Source organism: Schistocerca nitens, chromosome 5, assembly GCF_023898315.1.
Source record: "Schistocerca nitens isolate TAMUIC-IGC-003100 chromosome 5, iqSchNite1.1, whole genome shotgun sequence".
Taxonomy (NCBI): domain Eukaryota; kingdom Metazoa; phylum Arthropoda; class Insecta; order Orthoptera; family Acrididae; genus Schistocerca; species Schistocerca nitens.
This window is the reverse complement of record NC_064618.1, coordinates 755,317,837-755,345,108: the sequence shown is the minus strand read 5'-3', so window position 1 is coordinate 755,345,108 and position 27,272 is coordinate 755,317,837. Positions and strand designations below refer to the sequence as shown.

The 27,272-nt window shown below is 40.8% G+C and overlaps 1 protein-coding gene across 2 annotated transcripts in view; it reads left to right on the top strand.

Moving 5' to 3' along the window:
* The window catches only part of LOC126260069 (pentatricopeptide repeat-containing protein 2, mitochondrial-like), a 76,320-nt gene that overhangs the window by 2,096 nt on the left and 46,952 nt on the right, over positions 1-27,272 (top strand). For both annotated transcript variants that reach the window (XM_049957267.1, XM_049957266.1), the window contains exon 2: positions 7,087-7,312. In XM_049957267.1, the coding sequence (XP_049813224.1) occupies positions 7,173-7,312 (140 nt within the window). In that variant the 5' untranslated portion in view covers positions 7,087-7,172. The remainder of the gene's footprint in view (positions 1-7,086; positions 7,313-27,272) is intronic.

The window sequence follows — 27,272 nt, the reverse complement described above, 5'->3', positions numbered from 1 at the left end:
AAGCCTAATGACACTGATGGGACAAGCGCAGGAAATTGGGGGTTTTTGGGTGGGGACAAGCTAAATATAAACAAATTTAGACACCCAGCCCCATATAAAACCATACAAAATGACGAAAAAAAACGACAACACAAAACTCCCCAAATTCCACTAAAAACAATATCATATGGAATCGGACACTTCCCTTGACCTATAAGCTCAGCAGCAGCTCCCGATACCACACGTTAGAATCTATCACTTCCCTTGACCTATATAGCTCAACAGCAGCTCCTGATCCCATAAATTGGGATCTAAAACTACCGTGACCTATATAGCTGTTTCAGATTTGGATAGATTCAGCCATCAGCGACCTATATGTATAGGAAATTGAGGTCCATCTTCCCCCCCCCCCCCCCCCCCCCCCATGAACCATGGACCTTGCCGTTGGTGGGGAGGCTTGCGTGCCTCAGCGATACAGATAGCCGTACCGTAGGTACAACCACAACGGAGGGGTATCTGTTGAGAGGCCAGACAAACGTGTGGTTCCTGAAGAGGGGCAGCAGCCTTTTCAGTAGTTGCAAGGGCAACAGTCTGGATGATTGACTGATCTGGCCTTGTAACAATAACCAAAACGGCCTTGCTGTGCTGGTACTGCGAACGGCTGAAAGCAAGGGGAAACTACGGCCGTAATTTTTCCCGAGGGCATGCAGCTTTACTGTATGATTAAATGATGATGGCGTCCTCTTGGGTAAAATATTCCGGAGGTAAAATAGTCCCCCATTCGGATCTCCGGGCGGGGACTACTCAAGAGGATGTCGTTATCAGGAGAAAGAAAACTGGCGTCGTACGGATCGGAGCGTGGAATGTCAGGTCCCTTAATCGGGCAGGTAGGTTAGAAAATTTGAAAAGGGAAATGGATAGGTTAAAGTTAGATATAGTGGGAATTAGTGAAGTTCGGTGGAAGGAGGAACAAGACTTCTGGTCAGGTGACTACAGGGTTATAAACACAAAGTCAAATAGGGGTAATGCAGGAGTAGGTTTAATAATGAATAGGAAAATAGGAACGCGGGTAAGCTACTACAAACAGCTTAGTGAACGCATTATTGTGGCCAAGATAGATACGAAGCCCACACCTACTACAGTAGTACAAGTTTATATGCCAACTAGCTCTGCAGATGACAAAGAAATTGAAGAAATGTATGATGAAATAAAAGAAATTATTCAGATAGTGAAGGGAGACGAAAATTTAATAGTCATGGGTGACTGGAATTCGAGTGTAGGGAAAGGGAGAGAAGGAAACATAGTAGGTGAATATGGATTGGGGCTAAGAAATGAAAGAGGAAGCCGCCTGGTAGAATTTTGCACAGAGCACAACTTAATCATAGCTAATACTTGGTTTAAGAATCATGATAGAAGGTTGTATACATGGAAGAACCCTGGAGATACTAAAAGGTATCAGATAGATTATATAATGGTAAGACAGAGATTTAGGAACCAGGTTTTAAATTGCAAGACATTTCCAGGGGCAGATGTGGACTCTGACCACAATCTATTGGTTATGACCTGTAGATTAAAACTGAAGAAACTGCAAAAAGGTGGGAATTTAAGGAGATGGGACCTGGATAAACTGAAAGAACCAGAGGTTGTACAGAGTTTCAGGGAGAGCATAAGGGAACAATTGACGGGAATGGGGGAAAGAAATACAGTAGAAGAAGAATGGGTAGCTTTGAGGGATGAAGTAGTGAAGGCAGCAGAGGATCAAGTAGGTAAAAAGACGAGGGCTAGTAGAAATCCTTGGGTAACAGAAGAAATATTGAATTTAATTGATGAAAGGAGAAAATATAAAAATGCAGTAAATGAAGCAGGCAAAAAGGAATACAAACGTCTCAAAAATGAGATCGACAGAAAGTGCAAAATCGCTAAGCAGGGATGGCTAAAGGACAAATGTAAGGATGTAGAGGCTTATCTCACTAGGGGTAAGATAGATACTGCCTACAGGAAAATTAAAGAGACCTTTGGAGATAAGAGAACCACTTGTATGAACATCAAGAGCTCAGATGGAAACCCAGTTCTAAGCAAAGAAGGGAAAGCAGAAAGGTGGAAGGAGTATATAGAGGGTCTATACAAGGGCGATGTACTTGAGGACAATATTATGGAAGTGGAAGAGGATGTAGATGAAGATGAAATGGGAGATACGATACTGCGTGAAGAATTTGACAGAGCACTGAAAGACCTGAGTCGAAACAAGGCCCCCGGAGTAGACAACATTCCATTGGAACTACTGACGGCTTTGGGAGAGCCAGCCCTGACGAAACTCTACCATCTGGTAAGCAAGATGTATGAGACAGGCGAAATACCCTCAGACTTCAAGAAGAATATAATAATTCCAATTCCAAAGAAAGCAGGTGTTGACAGATGTGAGAATTACCGGACAATCAGTTTAATAAGCCACAGCTGCAAAATACTAACAGAATTCTTTACAGACGAATGGAAAAACTAGTAGAAGCCGACCTCGGGGGAGATCAGTTTGGATTCCGTAGAAATACTGGAACACGTGAGGCAATACTGACCTTACGACTTATCTTAGAAGAAAGATTAAGGAAAGGCAAACCTACGTTTCTAGCATTTGTAGACTTAGAGAAAGCTTTTGACAATTTTGACTGGAATACTCTCTTTCAAATTCTAAAGGTGGCAGGGGTAAAATACAGGGAGCGAAAGGCTATTTACAATTTGTACAGGAACCAGATGGCAGTTATAAGAGTCAAGGGACATGAAAGGGAAGCAGTGGTTGGGAAGGGAGTAAGACAGGGTTGTAGCCTCTCCCCGATGTTATTCAATCTGTATATTGAGCAAGCAGTAAAGGAAACAAAAGAAAAATTCGGAGTAGGTATTAAAATCCATGGAGAAGAAATAAAAACTTTGAGGTTCGCCGATGACATTGTAATTCTGTCAGAGACAGCAAAGGACTTGGAAGAGCAGTTGAACGGAATGGACAGTGTCTTGAAAGGAGGGTATAAGATGAACATCAACAAAAGCAAAACGAGGATAATGGAATGTAGTCGAATTAAGTCGGGTGATGTTGAAGGTATTAGATTAGGAAATGAGACACTTAAAGTAGTAAAGGAGTTTTGCTATTTGGGGAGCAAAATAACTGATGATGGTCGAAGTAGAGAGGATATAAAATGTAGACTGGCAATGGCAAGGAAAGCGTTTCTGAATAAGAGAAATTTGTTAACATCGAGTATAGATTTAAGTGTCAGGAAGTCTTTTCTGAAAGTATTTGTATGGAGTGTAGCCATGTATGGAAGTGAAACATGGACGATAAATAGTTTGGACAAGAAGAGAATAGAAGCTTTCGAAATGTGGTGCTACAGAAGAATGCTGAAGATTAGATGGGTAGATCACATAACTAATGAGGAGGTACTGAATAGGATTGGGGAGAAGAGGAGTTTGTGGCACAACTTGACCAGAAGAAGGGATCGGTTGGTAGGACATGTTCTGAGGCATCAAGAGATCACCAATATAGTACTGGAGGGCAGCGTGGAGGGTAAAAATCCTAGAGGGAGACCAAGAGATGAATGCACTAAGCAGATTCAGAAGGATGTAGGTTGCAGTAGGTACTGGGAGATGAAGAAGCTTGCACAGGATAGAGTAGCATGGAGAGCTGCATCAAACCAGTCTCAGGACTGAAGACCACAACAACAACAGGTCCATCTTGGATCAGTTTTGAGTGCATCCTCTTTGCCATTGCAGTCAACGGTCTCATGACCGCAGTGGGACTCATGATCTCACCATTATTTTGTGTAGAAGATCTGTGCATGTATTACAGCTCTACATTGATGCGCATCTCTGGGTTTCAACTGCTGGGGACATACAGAAGTACAGAGCTGGGCCATGAACCATGGATATCAATTTTCTCCTGTAAAAACTCATTTGGTGCACTTTTGTAGACTCAGCATTGCATCAGGACCTAGACTTTACCTTGAAGTCTTTGAAACTTTCAAATTCTTAGTCCTCTTATTGAACAATAAGTCAACATAGTTAAAACAATTAAGGCAGCTAGAAACTTAATGCCCTCATATATCTCAGTAGACCTTTCTAAGTTGCAGATCACACAGTTCTTTTGTGACTCTTAAAGTGACTTTTATTTTTTATCCTGTCTCAATGTATTGCTTACGGGTTGGTAGCACCAATGGTACTAAGCTTGTAAGAACTTGTCCACCACAGTGGTGTGCGGTTGGCAGCTGAAGCTATCTGCACAAGCCCTTTAGACAGTTTACTGGTTGAAGGTGGTATCTCATCACAGAGGGTTAGACACCAGCAACTCCTGGTGAACTATGTGGTCACAATCTGTCAGATGCCAACCTGTTTGTGTTACTGAATTCTTTTTCAAAACAAACAATTCAGACTGCTTACGAATCACCCAAAAATGGATAGACCAGTGGTATACGATTCGAAGCTCTATCCAGGGACCTCCATTTGGCCCCTCTTGTCTGTGTTAATAGAGTTCTCTCAGCATCCCTCCCTCCCCTCCCCCTCCCCCCTTCCTCTGTGGTACATATCCAGTCTTATGATTCAGATGGCCCTAAGAAAATGCTGATGTCACCATTCTCTGATGCTTGTTCCCTTTGGTTCCCTATGGCTACCCATATTCGACATCCATCTACATGGGTGGATCCAAAGTCAGTGACAGAATCAACTTGCTTTTGACATGCAATGAGACACGAAAAGTGTCCACTGCCTAGTGCATGGTGTATATGTGGCTTAGTTGGTCACCATATTGAGGGTTCTGTAGTACGTTAAAACCCTCACTACAGAAAACTTGGTGGTTTGAAGTGACACCATGAGCTACTTAGAAGGTGTGTCTCAGTGTTGCCACAAAAACCTTGTGGTCGCTATCATCCAAGGTCTATTAGTTGACTATTATGGCTCCAGTACAATGGCAACATTCATCTGGACACCGAGGGACGTGGGTATTCTGGAGAATGAAGTCACTGACAAATTAGCTGAAGAAGCAACCACGGGAGACAAACTCAGATTTGAATTACTGGGCACAGATTTAATATTGCGACTGTGACATTAAATCTAGAAAACCTGGGATATGGAAAGGCAGGCTACCATAGCCTTCAGCAAACAGAGCAATCAAGGGCACCACCAAGGCATGGCATACTTCTCTTCAGGCCCTTTGAAAAGATGCCATTGGACTTTGCCAACTGTTATTGCCGACACCAGACTTGTCAACAAGTTCTTTTAACATCAAGATGACTCTGTTGAAAACAAGTGTGGAAGTCCTCTCACGATTCCCCAAATTCTCGGGGAGTGTGCCTGGGTTAACGGAAACATCCGATTCCACCGGTCTGCTTTGACCAGTGACGTCACCAATATGTCTGAAATGACCATTCACAACTACTCCCATATAGCGACTATGATGTCATAATGTAAACAAGACAACAAACCCAAAAATAGATTGAAAAACCATCAAATACATAATCCTCCAAAAAGATATTGAAACTAACAGGACAAGTGAGGGAAATTGGGTTTTGGGTGGGGGCAAACAAAAAATAAACCAACGCCGCTAAACCAAATGATAAAATAAAATGACCTCGGCCTTCCCAAAATCAGCTAAAAACAATATCAACTGGAATCGAACACTTCCCTTGACCTATATAGGTCAACAGAAACTACCGATACCAAATCATGAAACCCAAAACTACAACCACGTCCACAATCATCACTACCTCAAAAAACACAACAAACCAACAAAATTGGACTAGAAAATCAAAATTAGAATCGAACACTTCCCTTGACCTGTTGTCCTTACAACATCTCCACATATAGCCATCCCTGATCCGAGACGCCGTAACTTTAGTAAGCCTCATTTCTTCACGACACATTGAACACTTCACGACTTCAGCCGACAGGCTGAATAGCTGAAGAAATTTTATTAGAGACAGCACACTGTCCCCCGTCATCATCGACAATTGAAAACTGTTGACCTTGTCAGTCATATCCACACCTACCAAAGACATAACCAAAGCGATTTACCAAAATTCACACACAACGAGCAGAAAAAAAACAATGACATTGACATAACAAAACCAAAATCGTTAACTCGCTGAAAAATATTCCGCTGAATGAGAGTCACCACTGATACCACACACGTGCAATGCTACCACTCAGTTGAACCCCATACACCACATAACACGCTAACCATAAACACACCACCAGAGAGAACCACCAAACACAACAGTACGTCACCTATGAACACACCACACATGCAAACTGAACCAAAAACATCACCTAACACACAAACACACCACCAGAGAGCACCACCGATCATATCAAAATGACACCTACAAACACGCCACTCTCACACTCACAAACTAAATTCTGCGCTGTCGTGACTTCACACACAACAGCCTTATGTCACGGGTCAAGGCCGACGGGTGGAATCGGACGCTTCGGTTAACCCGTGTGCCCTTTTGGCTGATCTGAGATCAGGCATCAACCTGTCTTCCTCATTACTTCAGATACTTATAAACGATGAGTTAGCAGTTACCAAAGGCCTATGTTTCCTGTGGGATAGCGGATTTTATAAAAAAAAAATTTAAAGCACGTCCATATTCAGAGTCTGGGATGGTTGTGGGCGGAGTACCTCTCACTACAACATGTACACGAATGCCCTCAGGCTACTTTATCCCTGTGCACATTTTTGTGTGTGTATTTTATTGATCTAATTGTTTAAGCTAATTTGCTGCCAAGTTCTTACAGTCTGCATTTCCTTGTGCCATTTAGTTTCTCACCCCATTTTAGTTATACTGACTGTGATGATTCTTGGTGTAACCCTCAGTAACCAGCTACAGTTTTTAGCTGCTTGAGTTGTATCTCACTTTTAACTATCTCAACCACGATGGCATGCTCACATACACTGCATCTGACAGTTCTTTCTCATTTCATATCTTTTTCCGTCATTTTCCTGTGCATCAAGGAACTGATAACCAAGTGTTTTAGCCCCTTGAACCCGTAATCATCATCATCACAATCAGTGTTTCTAAGTTCTGAAAGTTATTTTAGTATTTGGGTTATAATACTTTTTCTGTTCCACAGGCATTCGAACACTATACTCTGCAGCTGCACTGGGACTAGACAACTACAGCAAAACAAGAGAGAGGGTACAAAACCAGTTTACAAATATGGCTGACAGATTTCGATCAAAGATGGAAGAAATTTCTCATCCAGAGTCAAAAAATTTAGTTTTCACTGAAGACCTGAAAAACATGGTCCACTTAGCTGGTGAAAATGATGTGGAATTGGTGCTGAAAATGCTCAAAAGGTATTGTCTCTTGCATTTATGTTAAATTTTCTTAAAATGAGCAACTCCGTGTTGTTGAATCCTATTTTGTCTGCAGGTGATTTATTTAGGATACTGTGGTTCAAAATAAATTGTAAAACAGTTTTCAGCCACTGAATTTATGAGATGTTTCAGTCATATGTTTGTTCCTTGCAATTACCAATTTTAAATAAAATGTTCATCATGAGATGTCTGTAGTACATTAATGAGATGATTTACTTATTGTGTGTTACATGGCATTGACTGTTATTGTGCCAGTGAAGTCTTCCTTCCACATAGCACAAAATATGCGGTTTGGCTTTCTATGTATCATTTCCTTGAGCAGGATAATAACAAAATGTGTAAGTCTAAAATATGGAGTGAGGCAACACTTGCACATGGAACTGAACAACATGCTCTTTTAACTTCGTGATTTATTTTTATTTGAAGTGATGAACTCTCTTCTGTGCCAAATTGTATCAAGATATCAAGAGTAATGACATGTTAAAGTTCGCAGAGTTATCCATTGATATATGTTGAAACAAGAAATACCCTCCCCCTCCCCCACCCACCCCATCTTCTGAAGACAAACAGCAGAATTGTGAAAGACTTCAAGAAAGTTAAAAATACAAGCTTGAGAGAAATTTTTGCACAAGAAATGTCAAGGATAAGAAAACTGCAAACGGCAAGACTAATTCATAATTTAATATTTAGTTGTACGTCCAGGTGTAGCAGTAAGGACTATGATAGATCCAGAGTGACTGAACTTAGCAGAAAGGCAAAGTGTGAAAGGAGGGAGAGGATTTGCTGCAGAGCGGTGAAGAAATTGAAAGATGTAATAAGCTGTGCAGATGAATGTGTGCGAGGGGTGAGGCGAGAAGCAGAATAACAGTTATTTCTCACACTCATTTCTGCCACATGACTGCTTATGGTGTGTGTTATTGACTGTCCATCCAAAATGGCTAATTCAGTGAGCTGAATCAGTAGCCAGTGAGATAATTTCTTCAGCGTCTGGTTAGCACACGGCACTCACAATCGGGAGGATGACGGTTCAAACCTGCGTCCGACCATCCTGATATGGGTTTTCCATGATTTCCCGAAATTGCTTTAGGCAAATGCCGGGATGGTTCCTTTGAAAGGGCGCAGCCGACTTTGTTCCACATCCCTCCAAAATCCGATGGGACCAATAACCTCGCTATTTGGTCCCCTCCCCTAAATCAACCAACCAATCTTCTGCATCTACAATGTCCACAGATTACAGTTGATGATTGGGGTAATGATATTAAAGAGATATTATAAAGTCATGTGATAAGGAAATGTTTAATATCTAGTGAACAGAAGGCGTCTACATTGTGTCAGTTTCACTGATATTTCTGTAAGAACAATTATGAACATTTGAATGGAGGAATGTTTTACTTCAATAACTTCGACAGGACTGTAGTAAGATATATTATACGGTATTTCTTCTCAGTGGTGAACACAGTTTCATACAGTTGGGTTCAAAAATGGTTGTACGCAATTGGTTTCAAGTGGGGGAGGTGTGCTAGCAAGAAGAAGATTTTAATTAAACAACAAATATTGTATTTTAGCATGTAAGATGTTTCAGGGTCATCAAAGCTTTTCAATATCAGAACATGTACAATGTTACGCATGTAACCACAAGTACCAGTTTACCGAAAAGATTTACACGTTTTCATCCAGGAGCGAATTTTTCAATGAAGCAGAACTAATTTTTAAAGCTCGAAAAGCCACTGGACATTATCGTAGGAAAATGAATGCTACTAATTGATCAAAGTGGGTACAAGAATTTTTTGCTCTCCATTCTGACCAAGGGTAAAATCATAATTGTTGGTAATGTTCCCCCTTTACCAATCAAGAAATGAAGTTCCTTGGCATAGTGTCATCAATATGATTAATTGGTTGCAATAAACGGTGTGCAATACAGCAAAAAAAAAGGAAGATATTTGAATGATTAGACCAGATTCAAAAGTCCTGGAAAAAGGTACCAGTTAGATGAATTGTAAACATTAATGTGCACACAGTTCTCTGGTGACCTCCATTTATTTATTTATCATATGGCGAGCATCACATCGCACAAGGAAACATTTTTTCCTTTACAACACGTATACAGTCAGTTAGCACATAGAAAGGAACATTATGATTATAAGTTGATTAAATTTACAAATTACAGGTTACAGGATTATCTCCAACTGCTGACTATACACAATTGATGCCTTGGTTGCTAACAGGAACTCCTCCGGATCACCAGGAAAGGATCAATTTGGGCATGTACGTATGATGTGCTGAACAGTTTGTCATTCTGTACCGCAGTCACAGCTGGGCGATGTTGTTAATCCCCGTTTGTACATTGAGTCAGCACATCTTCCACTATTTGTCCTTATTCTATTGAAAGCAGGCCAGATATTGTGATGCTCTTCATACCCCGAAGGTTTAGTCGCGATGCATGGCATCTTCAGCTGTACTGGGGTAGCGTTCTGCCAATATTTCTGTCCATTAGTCTGTTGTTGTTCTGTTGTCCAACAGAGATTTTGCTCTTTGTAGAGGTGGGTGACGGGTGCGAAGTCTGTTTTTATCAAGGACAGGAATGTTCTCATGTATAGGGAGGTAAGGATCATCAGCTATTTTTGTTAACTCACACTTTAATATGGCTGAGAATAGGCAGCCAGAAAGTTGGGGGTATTTTGGATTGTCCCTGTGATGATACGCATAGTGTGGTTGAGCTGTGTGTTGCTGAGTCTGGTGTATGAGCTGTTCATCCAGACTGCAGTGCAGTATTTTGCAACAGGGTTTACCAGTCCAAAAGCAGATGTCCTTAGTGTTGGAGCTAATGATCTCCACGTTGTGCCACGGAGTTTCTGGAAGACACCCTGGTAGAAAGAAAGAAAAAAAATAAATAAAATAAAAAGTAAAAATGAGAATGGCATAAGAAAAATGAGAGGTTGCTTTGCAATAGAGAAGCTCCAGGAGGCAACAGAATATAATTCCATCCATGACTGCAGTTGTCGTGTAGAAGTTTGTTAAACATACCATAGAAACAAGGAATTTGTTTTGGGTAAAAGATGGATTAGTGGATGACAAGATAGACAAAATTGTAATAAACTTAGGTGGAATAATTTCGTGACATCAGTGATAAAGACAGCTGTGATTTCATTCCATGTTGCCAAGCATTGCAAAGTGCTTCCTACAGGTGACAATGAGTAATGTTATATTACCACTGAGGTAAGACGATGTCGCAGTCAGGAGGAGAGCTTCCATTACTACAAATGGCAATGTATCCAGAGGAAGACTAAATCCCATTGGCTGCCAGTGTTTAGTGGAGATGGGTGTGCAGAATGGTTCAAAACTAGAGCACTTTCCTTCATGATGGTGTAGTGCTGTATGTACAGTGACTAAAATGCATTGCTTCAAAACCATATATGTTGCATTATATTCACTCAAAACATTACCATTGGTGGCATTTTATTCTGTTTCTTGCTTACAAGTGGATGTATTGCCTGTCTGCATGTTTTGCATTAATTTTAACTTAGACACTGCTTTTGTTGTTCACTTTTTATGCACAACAACAGTGCAAAAGTTTAAAATTCTTGTGAAACATCTTTGTAGATGTCACACCTCATTGTAAGAAACAGATGAGTAATTCAGTAATTGAGTAATTTGGGGCATCCAGTGATTCAGATAAAAGATGTAAAACTAACAGTTGTATGACAGTTGTGAAGAAAGTTACATGTCTGCAAAGTTTTGAAATTGTATGAAACTTACATGCATGTGTATCAACATAAATGACTATAATTCTTATACAAATCCGTATGCAGCAGAGAAACTTAACATCACTGAGAAGCTAACGAGTAGAGCTTTACATTGATATGCAACATCACAGGTTTCTAAGAATTTGTTTGTTCCTTTACGAAATAGAGTAGACAAGAAGCAAAATTCACAGGTTTGTCACTCCCTGTGAGGCAAAGAAGTACCTTGGGAATGTTTGGAGCCTTTGTTATCACAATGTTTTAAATGGAAGCTTGACTCCCTAAAATAAATATCACACCGACAGCAGTGACGCAGATTAAAACATTAGTCTATCATTTCTCAATATCACACCAGCAACAATAACGATGACAACAGGATTCATTATCTGACGTTGAAAAACTTTCTTGTCAGCAAATTACCTGTGCTGAAATGCATACAAAAGGGTTGTGGGGAGGGAAGGGAGAAAGAAATCATGATTCTTTGTACGTGGAAGACATGAGTGTATGTAGGAGGCAGCAGTCAGTAGTAAATGTGGATGCGGCAGGGGGATCATCAGATACAAATTCCCCACCACATTCATTGAAAGTGTGAGTGACATTGAGGCTGAAGTAGTTTTCTTTATTGAAAATGATAATTTGGATTAATCATTAATTTCATTTCAATTTTCTAGCATCTGCATTTTGATAGTGTACTGATGCCGACAAATTTTTGGGCGTGATACCCTTGGTGGACCATCTTGGTAGTTATATTTATAGTAAATAAAAATATTGGACATTTAGTTTCTACAGTTAGCAGAGTAGGTTTATACCTTCTGTTCACTTGTTAAAACAGTAACAAAATGAAAATGACAAATGAGAGTCATTCCATGTCAAGTCATCCAGGCCATGATACCCATTATCTAGTTGTGGACTGAGATTTTGTGTACTGCTTTTGTATCTAATATCATGGAATTTGCCAATTTTTATTGCTTTATATATATATACTGTTGGTAGCAATTGCGGAAAGTTTAATGCAATGCGTTATTTCAAAGCAGACTGTAAAAATTTGAAAATTGGCTGCAGTTTTTAAACAAAAAATGGTATTCTGACAGTTTTTTCCCTGAATATCCTTTCAGATGTAGTTTCTGAAAACGTGTTAGAATTACCCAATTAAACTTCTGTAATTTAATTTTATTGTTAACTTAGAAAAAAATATTTTGGACAATTGCGCTCCCCCCCCCCTCCCCCCCCCTCAAATCTACAAATAATAAAGTTTCATCACACAAAAAAATCAGTTTTGAGAAATGAATGGCTATATATATAAAAACACTTTCTTCTTTACATAGCATTTTGTTTATAATATTCAAGCATTTTGTCAAAAGCCAATATTGCCAACACTGCACAAAGTGCTGGTGCTGCATTCAAGTTGGTTCGGAACTACTCATGTGACGAAGCACTTTAATGCTTCGATAATATTTTTTTGTATGAGAACCACTTTTCTTGCAGCAGCCTTGTGGACTCTTTGATCAGAGAATAACTACGGCCTGTTGCTGTGATGATATCAACTTCACACAGAATATGAGAGAGAGAAATATCACAATCATCATTATCAGGCCAATAGGACGACAGGGATGGTCCATGAGGGTGCTTGCACCTTACTGTAACATCTGCTTCTTCACAATTTACCTTCGCAACAATTCCCATATACCAAGAAGAGTCATATGCACATGCAACATAGCAGGTGGGCTGCACAGTGCATTCTGGTATTAGTGGCAGAAGTGTATCTGAGAAATCATGCACAATACTAAAATATGCAAACTTGTTTTTGTGACAAGTCTTTTAACAGTGCCACCAATACCATCTCAGGGAGATTTGTCGTGGCTGGTGCAAAAAAGGACCAGCTGCACTTTATGTTGGAAGTCATGTTCATGGTAGCAGATATTTCTGAAATTCTTACAATTTTTATATTGTGCAGCACAACTGTCAGTGAAATATTCAACATACGCAAGATGAATTTCTGGAAATTCACACTTAAAAAAACTCAGTACAGTCTTCTGAATCTGGTACACCAAGGCAACATCATGTTCTAGATCATCAGAAACAATACAAATACTTTATGCATGCGACTGTTTGTTGTAATATAGACAGTGTGAAGGGTGCAGCTGCCATTGTTCCAATGGTACCCCTGTACTTCATCTTGAACAACAAAATTGAGATTTTCACTGAAATCCATTAAAATTAACACTGATCCTCCATCAAGTGTTTCCTTCTTCATTTTCAGATCATCAGATTGTGATTGAGAAATAAGAGTGTGGAGTAAGTTTTTCAATTTTCTTAATTAGTGTGTCACAGAATTTCTGATAGAGAAGTGATTTGAACACTTAGTCATTCCATCAGTTGAAATCCATCAACTGTACTGAACTATGTCATTAGGATCGTAGTCTTATATTTCATTTTCCATGAACCATGGACCTTGCCGTTGGTGGGGAGGCTTGCGTGCCTCAGCGATACAGATGGCCGTGCCATAGGTGCAACCACAACATAGGGGTATCTGTTGAGAGACCAGACAAACGTGTGGTTCCTGAAGAGGGGCAGCAGCCTTTTCAGTAGTTGCAGGGGCAACAGTCTGGATGATTGACTGATCTGGCCTTGTAACATTAACCACAACGGCGTTGGTGTGCTGGTACTGCGAACGGCATAAAGCAAGGGGAAACTACAGCCGTAATTTTTCCCGAGGGCATGCAGCTTTACTGTATGGTTAAATGATGATGGCGTCCTCCTGGGTAAAATATTCTGGAGGTAAAATAGTCCCCCATTCGGATCTCCGGACGGGGACTACTCAAGAGGACATCATTATCAGGAGAAAGAAAACTGGCGTTCTGCGGATCGGAGCGTGGAACGTCAGATCCCTTAATCGGGCAGGTATGTTAGAAAACTTAAAAAGGGAAATGGATAGGTTAAAGTTAGATATAGTGGAAATTAGTGAAGTTTGGTGGCAGGAGGAACAAGACTTTTGGTCAGGTGAATACAGGGTTATAAATACAAAATCAAATAGGGGTAATGCAGGAGTAGCTTTAATAATGAATAGGAAAATAGGAGTGCGGGTAAGTTACTACAAACATCATAGTGAACGCATTATTGTGGCCAAGAGAGACACGAAGCCCACACCTACTAAAATAGTACAAGTTTATATGCCAACTAGCTCTGCAGATGATGAACAAATTGATGAAATGTATGATGAGATAAAAGAAATTATTCAGGTAGTGAAGGGAGACGAAAATTTAATAGTCATGGGTGACTGGAATGCGAGAGTAGGAAAAGGGAGAGAAGGAAGCATAGTAGGTGAATATGGATTGGGGGAAAGAAATGAAAGAGGAAGCCGTCTGGTAGAATTTTGCACAGAGCACAACTTAATCATAGCTAACACTTGGTTCAAGAATCATAAAAGAAGGTTGTACACATGTAAGAATCCTGGAAATGCTAGAAGGTATCAGATAGATTATATAATGGTAAGACAGAGATTTTGGAACCAGGTATTAAATTGTAAGACATTTCCAGGGGCAGATGTGGACTCTGACCACAATCTATTGGTTATGAGCTGTAGATTAAAACTGAAGAAACTGCAAAAAGGTGGGAATTTAAGGAGATGGGACCTGGATAAACTGAAAGAACGAGAGGTTGTAGAGAGTTTCAGGGAGAGCATAAGGGAACAATTGACAGGAATGGGGGAAAGAAATACAGTAGAAGAAGAATGGGTAGCTCTGAGGGATGAAGTACTGAAGGCAGCAGAGAATCAAGTAGGTAAAAAGACGAGGGCTAATAGAAATCCTTGGGTAACAGAAGAAATATTGAATTTAATTGATGAAAGGAGAAAATATAGAAATGCAGTAAATGAAGCAGGCAAAAAGGAATACAAACGTCTCAAAAATGAGATCGACAGGAAGTGCAAAATGGCTAAGCAGGGATGGCTAGAGGACAAATGTAAGGATGTAGAGGCTTATCTCACTAGGAGTACAATAGATACTGCCTACAGGAAAATTAAAGAGACCTTTGGAGAAAAGAGAATGACTTGTATGAATATGAAGAGCTGAGATGGAAACCCAGTTCTAAGCAAAGAAGGGAAAGCAGAAAGGTGGAAGGAGTATATAGAAGGTCTATACAAGGGCGATGTACTTGAGGACAATATTTTGGAAATGGAAGAGGATGTAGATGAAGATGAAATGGGAGATACGATACTGCGTGAAGAGTTTGACAGAGCACTGAAAGACCTGAGTCGAAACAAGGCCCCCGGAGTAGACAACATTCCATTGGAACTACTGACGGCCTTCGGAGAGCCAGTCCTGACTAAACTCTACCATCTGGTGAGCAAGATGTATGAAACAGGCGAAATACCCTCAGACTTCAAGAAGAATATAATAATTCCAATCCCAAAGAAAGCAGGTGTTGACAGATGTGAAAATTACCGAACAATCAGTTTAATAAGCCACAGCTGCAAGATAATAACACGAATTCTTTACAGACGAATGGAAAAACTAGTAGAAGCCGACCTCGGGGGAGATCAGTTTGGATTCCGTAGAAATACTGGAACACGTGAGGCAATACTGACCTTACGACTTACCTTAGAAGAAAGAATAAGGAAAGGCAAACGTACATTTCTAGCATTTGTAGATTTAGAGAAAGCTTTTGACAATGTTGACTGGAATACTCTCTTTCAAATTCTAAAGGTGGCAGGGGTAAAATACAGGGAGCGAAAGGCTATTTACAATTTGTACAGAAAGCAGATGGCAGTTATAAGAGTCAAGGGACATGAAAGGGAAGCAGTGGTTGGGAAGGGAGTAAGACAGGGTTGTAGCCTCTCCCCGATGTTATTCAATCTGTATATTGAGCAAGCAGTAAAGGAAACAAAAGAAAAATTCGGATCAGGTATTAAAATCCATGGAGAAGAAATAAAAACTTTGAGGTTAGCCGATGACATTGTAATTCTGTCAGAGACAGCAATGGACTTGGAAGAGCAGTTGAATGGAATGGACAGTGTCTTGAAAGGAACATATAAGATGAACATCAACAAAAGCAAAACGAGGATAATGGAATGTAGTCGAATTAAGTCGGGTGATGCTGAGGGAATTAGATTAGGAAATGAGGCACTTAAAGTAGTAAAGGAGTTTTGCTATTTGGGGAGCAAAATAACTGATGATGGTCTAAGTAGAGAAGATAGAAAATGTAGACTAGCAATGGCAAGGAAAGCGTTTCTGAAGAAGAGAAATTTGTTAACATCGAGTATAGATTTAAGTGTCAGGAAGTCGTTTCTGAAAGTATTTGTATGGAGTGTAGCCATGTATGGAAGTGAAACATCGACGATGAATTGTTTAGACAATAAGAGAATAGAAGCTTTCGAAATGTGGTGCTACAGAAGAATGCTGAAGATTAGATGGGTAGATCACATAACTAATGAGGAAGTATTGAATAGGATTGGGGAGAAGAGAAGTTTGTGGCACAACTTGACCAGAAGAAGGGATCGGTTGGTAGGACATGTTCTGAGGCATCAAGGGATCACCAATTTAGTATTGGAGGGCAGCGTGGAGGGTAAAAATCGTAGAGGGAGACCAAGAGATGAATACACTAAGCAGATTCAGAAGGATGTAGGTTGCAGTAGGTACTGGGATATGAAGCAGCTTGCACAGGATAGAGTAGCATGGAGAGCTGCATCAAACCAGTCTCAGGACTGAAGACCACCACAACAACAAGTGGGTTTGAAGCAATGAGGTGGTGGGGCATTTTTCACACAGACGAAGCATACAGGCTCAGTTATTTATATCATATGTTGTTATTTTAATTAGATCTTGGTATGTTTCTTTAATAGAAATGGAATTTAGAAGCAACTTAACGTTTTGGTGGTAAATGCACACACATACGGTATATGTTCCAGATGATCCTGCAACTATACACTGTTTTGGTCGAAGAGAAGGATACTTTTTTTTTATACATAGAGAGAATACAGTTCAGTTAAATTACTTAAAACAAGATGCTTTTGTTCATAGGTATTTTTGCTGGTGCTCTCTTTCTCTTTTTTCCCAGACATTATTCTTGTGTTTTCATCATCCAAATAAAAACTCTTTACTTTTTGCACTGTATCATGTGGCATTGTCTTTCCTCTTTTCTGCTCAGCCAACGATAAAATACCCTTCTCCATTAAAAGACCTCTTGCTTGTCGTACCAAATATTCAGAAACCTGAAATTTGGAACTGACTTTCTGTCGAGACCAAGTTGGTGGCACAAGAGTAAGTAACTGAATTTTTTCGCAATTATTTGCATGTTCAATTTTCTGTTTGATTTTGTCCATGAGTTCATCATGGTGCTTTGCCTTTTCTTCCAGTTCTGTTGAATCACTGTCAGGGATAGTGCTTGCATCAGCAGCCAGCTCAACTTAATGTGTGTATGAAATTTTAGTTTTCAGAGCCCCAGCTGCTGATTCCAATTTTTGTTTGGCTGCTGCATACCGACTATACCGAGCAATTAAATGCAGCTTTGCAGGAGATCCTCCTAAGCTAGTTGAGCTAGTATTGAGCACAGATTTTTCAGGAGTCTGCACCTTCACATTACTGTCATTTATATAGTCTGGTGATGAGTCATCACTTGCTTGCTTTTCATTAATAAGTTTGATACATGTTGGGGGGCACATTTTCTCCCCAGGAATAACGCCTAAGCCTCTCATTTTGAAGGTATTTGTCCTTTTTAAACTAATTTCACGCAGTTCTGATGAAACAGATCATTTATGGTGCTTGAAGGGATCACAGCAAATTTTTTTATGTAAAGAGAATCTTTCTTTGTGTGTGTGCGCGCGCGCGCACACACACACACACACACACACACACACACACACACACACACACATATGAAACACTTAAATCACAGTATGAATGACTGTTACTTTGCCATAATAAAAGGTCTTGTTCTTCACTTGTCAGTTCATTCACACAAGTCAGGGCATTATCACATGTATCTTGCCGATACCATACAAGAAAACACTGCCTACTTGTACTTCCCATACTGCTTCAGTCTTAAAACCAATATTTGTTGTAAATAATTCAAAAGATGATTGGTGTAACCTAGAAAGTAATTAAATAATGAATAATTATTGTATCCCAGTGTTTCATTACAAAAGTATTTCACATTATTATTGTGACATTAGGGGAGTTACTTTTGTTTTGGAATGAATAGTTAAAAACTGCAACAATTGAATTTTAACCAATAATTGACTCTGGATACAACTCACAAGGGGAGGCCGCCAATTGTGAAATTCAGATTCGATTCATACTGTGCATAATAAAAGCTCATGGCCAGAGGTGTAATGTGGCAAAGCACCAAGATGCACTTCTCAGCCGTTGTTGAGAAAATCTACAGCTAAAAGAAACCGTTGCGGTGAAATACTCTCTACGATTAACAATTTTCTACAGATCGTGGCGCAGCGGTAAGCGCTCGGGTTCGTAATCCGAAGGTCGCCGTATCGAATCTCGCGCCATGCCACTTTTTAATTATTATTTGTTTTTTGTAATTGAAATGCACACACACACACACACACACACACACACACACACACACATATATATATATATATATATATATATATATATATATAACCAGCACATCTTGGCACAGTGTTACACCGTCCGGGTTATCTGGATACTTCCCACTAACACCAAGCTATCCGAACTCCGGAGATGGGAACTTGCTCTTCAATATATCCTCTCTTCCCGTTATCCACCAGGCCTCAATCTCCGCTAATTTCAAGTTGCCGCCACTCATTCCTCACCTGTCATTCAACAACATCTTTGCCTCTTTACTTCCGCCTCGACTGACATCTCTGCCCAAACTCTTTGCCTCTGTATATGTCTGCTTGTGTCTGTATATGTGTGGATGGATGTGTGTGTGTGTGTGTGTGTGTGTGTGTGTGTGTGTGTGTGTGTGTGTGTGTGCGAGTGTATACCCGTCCTTTTTTCCCCCTAAGGTAAGTCTTTCCGCTCCCGGGATTGGAATGACTCCTTACCCTCTCCCTTAAAACCCAAATCCTTTCGTCTTTCCCTCTCCTTCCCTCTTTCCTGGCGAGGCAACCGTTGGTTGCGAAAGCTAGAATTTTGTGTGTATGTTTGTGTTTGTTTGTGTGTCGTCGATCTGCCAGCACTTTCATTTGGTAAGGGAAACATTCCATGTAGGAAAAATATATCTAAAAACAAAGATGATGTGACTTACCAAATGAAAGTGCTGGCAGGTCGACAGACACACAAACAAACACAAACATACACATAAAATTCAAGCTTTCGCAACAAACTGTTGCCTCATCAGGAAAGAGGGGAAGGAGAGGGAAAGACAAAAGGATGTGGGTTTTAAGGGAGAGGGTAAGGAGTCATTCCAATCCCGGGAGCGGAAAGACTTACCTTAGGGGGAAAAAAGGACAGGTATACACTCGCGCACACACACACATATCCATCCACACATATACAGACACAAGCAGACATATTTAAAGACAAAGAGTTTGGGCAGAGATATATATAAAAACAAAGATGATGTGACTTACCGAACGAAAGCGCTGGCAGGTCGATAGACCCTCTCCCTTAAAACCCACATCCTTTCATCTTTCCCTCTCCTTCCTTCTTTCCTGACGAAGCAACCGTTGGTTGCGAAATCTAGAATTTCGTGTGTATGTTTGTGTGTCTGTCGACCTGCCAGCACTTTCATTTGGTAAGTCACATCATCATCACACACACCTGTCGTATATATATATATATATATATATATATATATATATATATATATATATATATATATATACACACACACACAAAGATGATGTGACTTACCAAATGAAAGTGCTGGCAGGTCGACAGACACACAAACAAACACAAACGTACAGACAAAATTCAAGCTTTTGCAACAAACTGTTGCCTCATCAGGAAAGAGGGGAAGGAGAGGGAAAGACGAAAGGTGTGGGTTTTAAGGGAGAGGGTAAGGAGTCATTCCAATCCCGGGAGCGGAAAGACTTACCTTAGTGGGAAAAAAGGACAAGTATACATTCGCACACACACACATATCCATCCACACATATACAGACACAAGCAGACATATTTAAAGACAAAGAGTTTGGGCAGAGATGTCAGTCGAGGCAGAAGTGCAGAGGCAAAGATGTTGTTGAACGACAGGTGAGGTATGAGTGGCGGCAACTTGAAATTAGCGGAGATTGAGGCCTGGTGGATAACGGGACGAGAGGATGTATTGAAGAGCAAGTTCCCATCTCCGGAGTTTGGATAGGTTGGTGTTAGTGGGAAGTATCCAGATAACCCGGACGGTGTAACACTGTGCCAAGATGTGCTGGCCGTGCACCAAGACATGTTTAGCCACAGGGTGATCCTCATTACCAACAAACACTGTCTGCCTGTGTCCAGTCATGCGAATGGACAGTTTGTTGCTGGTCATTCCCACATAGAATGCATCACAGTGTAGGCAGGTCAGTTGGTAGATCACGTGGGTGCTTTCACACGTGGCTCTGCCTTTGATCGTGTACACCTTCTGGGTTACAGGACTGGAGTAGGTGGTGGTGGGAGGGTGCATGGGACAGGTTTTACACCGGGGGCGGTTACAAGGGTAGGAGCCAGAGGGTAGGGAAGGTGGTTTGGGGATTTCATAGGGATGAACTAAGAGGTTACGAAGGTTAGGTGGACGGCGGAAAGACACTCTTGGTGGAGTGGGGAGGATTTCATGAAGGATGGATCTCATTTCAGGGCAGGATTTGAGGAAGTTGTATCCCTGCTGGAGAGCCACATTCAGAATCTGATCCAGTCCCGGAAAGTATCCTGTCACAAGTGGGGCACTTTTGTGGTTCTTCTGTGGGAGGTTCTGGGTTTGAGAGGATGAGGAAGTGGCTCTGGTTATTTGCTTCTGTACCAGGTCAGGAGGGTAGTTGCGGGATGCGAAAGCTGTTGTCGGGTTGTTGGTGTAATGGTTCAGGGATTCCGGACTGGAGCAGATTCGTTTGCCACGAAGACCTAGGCTGTAGGGAAGGGACCGTTTGATGTGGAATGGGTGGCAGCTGTCGCAATGGAGGTACTGTTGCTTGTTGGTGGGTTTGATGTGGACGGACGTGTGTAGCTGGCCATTGGACAGGTGGAGGTCAACATCAAGGAAAGTGGCATGGGATTTGGAGTAGGACCAGGTGAATCTGATGGAACCAACGGAGTTGAGGTTGGAGAGGAAATTCTGGAGTTCTTCTTCACTGTGAGTCCAGATCATGAAGATGTCATCAATAAATCTGTACCAAACTTTGGGTTGGCAGGCCTGGGTAACCAAGAAGGCTTCCTCTAAGCAACCCATGAATAGGTTAGCGTACGAAGGGGCCATCCTGGTACCCATAGCTGTTCCCTTTAATTGTTGGTATGTCTGGTCTTCAAAAGTGAAGAAGTTGTGGGTCAGGATGAAGCTGGCTAAGGGAATGAGGAAAGAGGTTTTAGGTAGGGTGGCAGGTGATTGTCGTGAAAGGAAATGCTCCATCGCAGCGAGGCCCTGGACGTGCGGGATATTTGTGTATAAGGAAGTGGCATCAATGGTTACAAGGATGGTTTCTGGGGGTAACTGATTGGGTAAGGATTCCAGGCGTTCGAGAAAGTGGTTGGTGTCTTTGATGAAGGATGGGAGACTGCATGTAATGGGTTGAAGGTGTTGATCTACGTAGGCAGAGATACGTTCTGTGGGGGCTTGGTAACCAGCTACAATGGGGCGGCCGGGATGATTGGGTTTGTGAATTTTAGGAAGAAGGTAGGGGTGCGGGGTGTCGGTGGGGTCAGGAGGGTGATGGAGTCAGGTGAAAGGTTTTGTAGGGGGCCTAAGGTTCTGAGGATTCATTGAAGCTCCACCTGGACGTCAGGAATGGGATTACCTTGGCAAACTTTGTATGTGGTGTTGTCTGAAAGCTGGCGCAGTCCCTCGGCCACATACTCCCGACGATCAAGTACCACGGTCGTGGAACCCTTGTCCGCCGGAAGAATGACGATGGACCGGTCAGCCTTCAGATCACGGATAGCCTGCGCTTCAGCAGTGGTGATGTTGGGAGTAGGATTAAGGTTTTTTAAGAAGGATTGAGAGGCAAGGCTGGAAGTCAGAAATTCCTGGAAGGTTTGGAGAGGGTGATTTTGAGGAAGAGGAGGTGGGTCCCGCTGTGACGGAGGACGGAACTGTTCCAGGCAGGGAAATTGCACGGCCAGCACATCTTGGCACAGTGTTACACCGTCCGGGTTATCTGGATACTTCCCACTAACACCAACCTATCCGAACTCCGGAGATGGGAACTTGCTCTTCAATATATCCTCTCGTCCCGTTATCCACCAGGCCTCAATCTCCGCTAATTTCAAGTTGCCGCCACTCATACCTCACCTGTCATTCAACAACATCTTTGCCTCTGCACTTCTGCCTCGACTGACATCTCTGCCCAAACTCTTTGTCTTTAAATATGTCTGCTTGTGTCTGTATATGTGTGGATGGATATGTGTGTGTGTGCGAATGTATACCTGTCCTTTTTTCCCACTAAGGTAAGTCTTTCCGCTCCTGGGATTGGAATGACTCCTTACCCTCTCCCTTGAAACCCATACCTTTCGTCTTTCCCTCTCCTTCCCTATTTCCTGATGAAGCAACCGTTGGTTGCGAAAGCTTGAATTTTGTGTGTATGTTTGTGTTTGTTTGTGTGTCTATCAACATGCCAACACTTTCGTTTGGTATGTTACATCATCTTTGTTTTTAGATATATTTTTCCCACATGGAATGTTTCCCTCTATTATACACATCCCCGGCAATCAGTTGCAACAATTATGCATATAATAAGTTGTTGAAAGTCGTTTGTCGTGGAAAAATAATACTTGAAATAAAACACAATATCACAAATAATATTCAAGTGGATACAATATATTGAATAGTTCAGTATACACTCGCACATAATTAACAATTAGTGACCAGAAGTAGCTGGAGTATCGCACGAACCAGAGTGATAGTTATCATAGAAACATGGAAAGCAGAAAACAGCACGACATCGAGCACATCTGATAAACAATGCGTTTTTACAAGAACAATTGTTTTTTAAATTATCTTTTGGGAAACACACCTGATTGACATTCTGAATAATTGTTCTATCATTCGTCAGGTTTTATGCATACCACGTGTATCATATCATATCCCCAAAAATCAGAGAAGACAGTTGGTGGTGGACGATGGATTGGATTTTTATAAAATTGTTTCTGGAGTTGATGTCACGGTTTTGCTCGATTAAAAAAGCACAATTTTGATGGCGCTTGATCAAATGTTTTACCTGCCGGTAAAAATACACTCACACGGTTGGACGAGAGGAGTGCACTTTGGAGAAATGACTTTTATAATGCACGTTGGTAACTTCTTATCATCCTGGAACATCTCATCGTATAACGCCGGGTTCGTTTGCCCACCCCAAGAGTCGATCAGAAGGAGAAATTCTTTCATTTGTACGTATGGTTGCAAAGCATTACGCAAGAAGTCCATGAACAAACCCGTTGTTAGTTTACTGGATTTGGAGGATGTAATAACAACCTTGGTATACTTCTTGGTGTACTCGTCGACTGTCTTCTGTACTCTGGGTCCAAAACTACCTGTGGACTCTTCGAGGCATACGAAAACAAGGGGCAAGACTCGTCCAGACGTCGTGATTGAATATTGTGCCGTATACGAATGCGTCACCTTGTTCATGTCGTGTCGGGTTACCAGGGCAGCCTTTGATCCATTTTCGGCGAGAGTTCTGTTGAACGTGGACTGGTACTGGCACCCTGATAAACAAATATTGTTTATATAAGAAATATACGAAATCTGTCTTGTCTATCATATATAAGATATATCATATATAAGATATATCATCATGTCATATGACATTTGTGAACAGCTCTTTACGTACCTGTTTGATCAGTATTAATTATGAAATCTTTGTCGAAGTTAGTTATCAATGTTCACGTCTGGATCCGAAATGTGTCCGCTGCGGCCAAAATTTCGTCTTGGGTAGCCATCTCTTCCCGGGAAACAAATTTTGTGATTTTCCGTTGCCGAATACCATGCTTCTTTTTAAATTCGGTGACCCATGTTTTTGAAGCTTTGAAGTTGAAATCTGGGAACTGACTTGCAGCCCCAAGGCCCACTGCTGCAGGTTTCTGGTAGTAACTTGCTGGAAGTTTTGTCGAGCTTCTACGAAGCGATCATGCACCCATGAATAATCGATGGTACAATATTTATCAAATTTGCTACCGCCACGTTTGATTTGTTCTTCCCACCTGGATAAATAGCCCATATTTGTCAAACGAGAGCACCCCTTTTTTTGTAGAGTTTTGGGATTCTATCCTGGATGTTCTTTGGCCAGATTGACAGCTCTAATTTTGTAATCCAGAGAAATATAGTCATACCCTTTTTTTTCTTCTCATCCGGCTCGTATTCGTCTGATGATTCGTTGGCAATGGGACTCGTTTCAACGTTTTCGTAGGCATTATTATCGTCTATTTCATTAATGTCTATCAGTTCCTCATCATGAACGAGGGTTTTTTCGGCGAGCATTTGCAGCGTATTCTGGAACATTTCTTCCCCAATTACCATGGCTTCTTCGTTGATTGATGATGACGGTTCTGCTGCAATGCAATTACTGTTACAAAGGAGGCTTTCAAAATACACCAACGCATCTTTCAATTGTTGTTTCGCCACTTCACTGTGTATAGAATCTTCTTCGATCACATCACTTTCATGCGAAGGGTCCGGATCGCTCTCCAATTGTACCACCTCCATTTTTTCCGTTTGTTTTAACAGGATGTACCAAAGCTGTCACGTACGCACTGATTTTCGACGATGTTGTAAGTTGCGCTAGGGACCGCATCTACCTTCTTTCAAAGTTAGCAGGCAACTATGCTGTTATGCGGCAGCTCGTTTCGGCCCATTCAACATCTGTCTTTCAAGTGTAACGAGCAAGTAACGGAGTTTATATTTCATACCTGCCACAGCAAATTTGTGTTCGTGGGGTCTCTATTCTAATTCAAACGTTTGACTTACACTATACATATTCGTTTCGGAATATCGTTTCTACGTCTTCCGTTAACTATAAGTGGTAAACATTGTGAAGATAATTAATAACATTTGTGAAATACAACTTTGTTTGTGGAAAACATAATGATGTTCGAAGTCGCCAGTTTTTCCACGACAAACGACTTTAACAACTTATTATATGCATAAATACTAAAAAAAAGGTTGCATGGCGTGAGATTCTATCCGGCGACCTTCGGATTACGAACCTGAGCGCTTACCGCTGCACCACGATGCTGTAGAAAATTATTAATCGTAGAGAGTATATCATCACAACGGTTTCTTTTAACTGTCAATTTTCACAACAACGGCTGAGAAGTGCATCTTGGTGCTTTGCCACATTACACCTCTGGCCATGAGCTTTTATTATGCGCAGTATGAATCGAATCTGAATTTCACAATTGGTGGCCTCCCCTTGTCAGTACAAGAGCTCAGAACTGCATGCTCAGTGAGCACGACTCAAAACAAAGGAACTGGATGACGCAATACATGTAGTGGCAATAAAACAGTGTTGTCAGATATGATTTGTTCCTAGGGAAATCCAGTGTAGCCAACTTCAGCAATTTAGTGGTGACGTGGTAGTCATGAATTAGCAACTTCAATATTTCTTTTACAATAACTTTGTTTTTTCACACTTCCCATTATTTCTACAAACTGATTCTTTTTGTGTACCATACTGGAATATTTATAATAAAATTGTAAATTTTTCAAAGGTATCTATGAGGGGGCAATAACTTAAAAAAATTATAATGTCCGTGCATGGATTTTGTTTAAAAGAAATTATTTACAATTTTTTATGAGATGTAGATGGTGGATATTCACTACAAGAAGCATGACTATAAAAATATAAACCTCCCACTTTAACTAAAAAAGAGAACTTCAAGCTTCCATTGCAAAAATTGTAGGAACTATTGCATTTTTAAATTATAAAGGAGCTCGTCTATGAAAGCCTGAATTCCTGAATCTATACAACTTCTTTTTATCATAAGTGAAAAAGTAATTGGCCTGCAACATTTACATTTTGGAAATGTGAATATATCTAGGTAAACTTCCACTACCCAAAATTTCAAGGATTTGCGTGACGATGGGTGTCATTTCCTAAAATTTCTGGATGATTTGACATGGAATGACACACACACTAAAATATCTTGTATGAAAGTGTGGTATAAATCAGTGTCCGTACTGTAATATGCGTTCTGAATTGTAGTACTGCAGTGACACACAGATGATTTGCAATTGACTGTTCAAAACATGAGATCACATGGTTAAAAATGTTCTGATCTAAAGCAGGACAAAAAATCTGTAATGAGCTTTTTCTTAGGAACCAACAACTTCAATTTAGCCACGATGTTCTGCTATTATCCATCCACAAAATGTCTTTCAGGTACACACAGAGCTTTGTTAGATGTATTAAAAGGCTATGTTGTTGTTGTGGTCTTCAGTCCTGAGACTGGTTTGACGCAGTTCTCCATGCTACTCTATCCTGTGCAAGCTGCTTCATATCCCAGTACCTACTGCAACCTACATCCTTCTGAATCTGCTTAGTGTATTCATCTCTTGGTCTCCCTCTACGATTTTTACCCTCCACGCTGCCCTCCAATACTAAATTGGTGATCCCTTGATGCCTCAGAACATGTCCTACCAACCGATCCCTTCTTCTGGTCAAGTTGTGCCACAAACTTCTCTTCTCCCCAATCCTATTCAATACTTCCTCATTAGTTATGTGATCTACCCATCTAATCTTCAGCATTCTTCTGTAGCACCACATTTCGAAAGCTTCTATTCTCTTCTTGTCCAAACTATTTATCGTCCATGTTTCACTTCCATACATGGCTACACTCCATACAAATACTTTCAAAAATGACTTCCTGACACTTAAATCTATACTCGATGTTAACAAATTTCTCTTCTTCAGAAACGCTTTCCTTGCAATTGCTAGTCTACATTTTCTATCTTCTCAACTTAGACCATCATCAGTTATTTTGCTCCCCAAATAGCAAAACTCCTTTACTACTTTAAGTGCCTCATTTCCTAATCTAATTCCCTCAGCATCACCCGACTTAATTCGACTACATTCCATTATCCTCGTTTTGCTTTTGTTG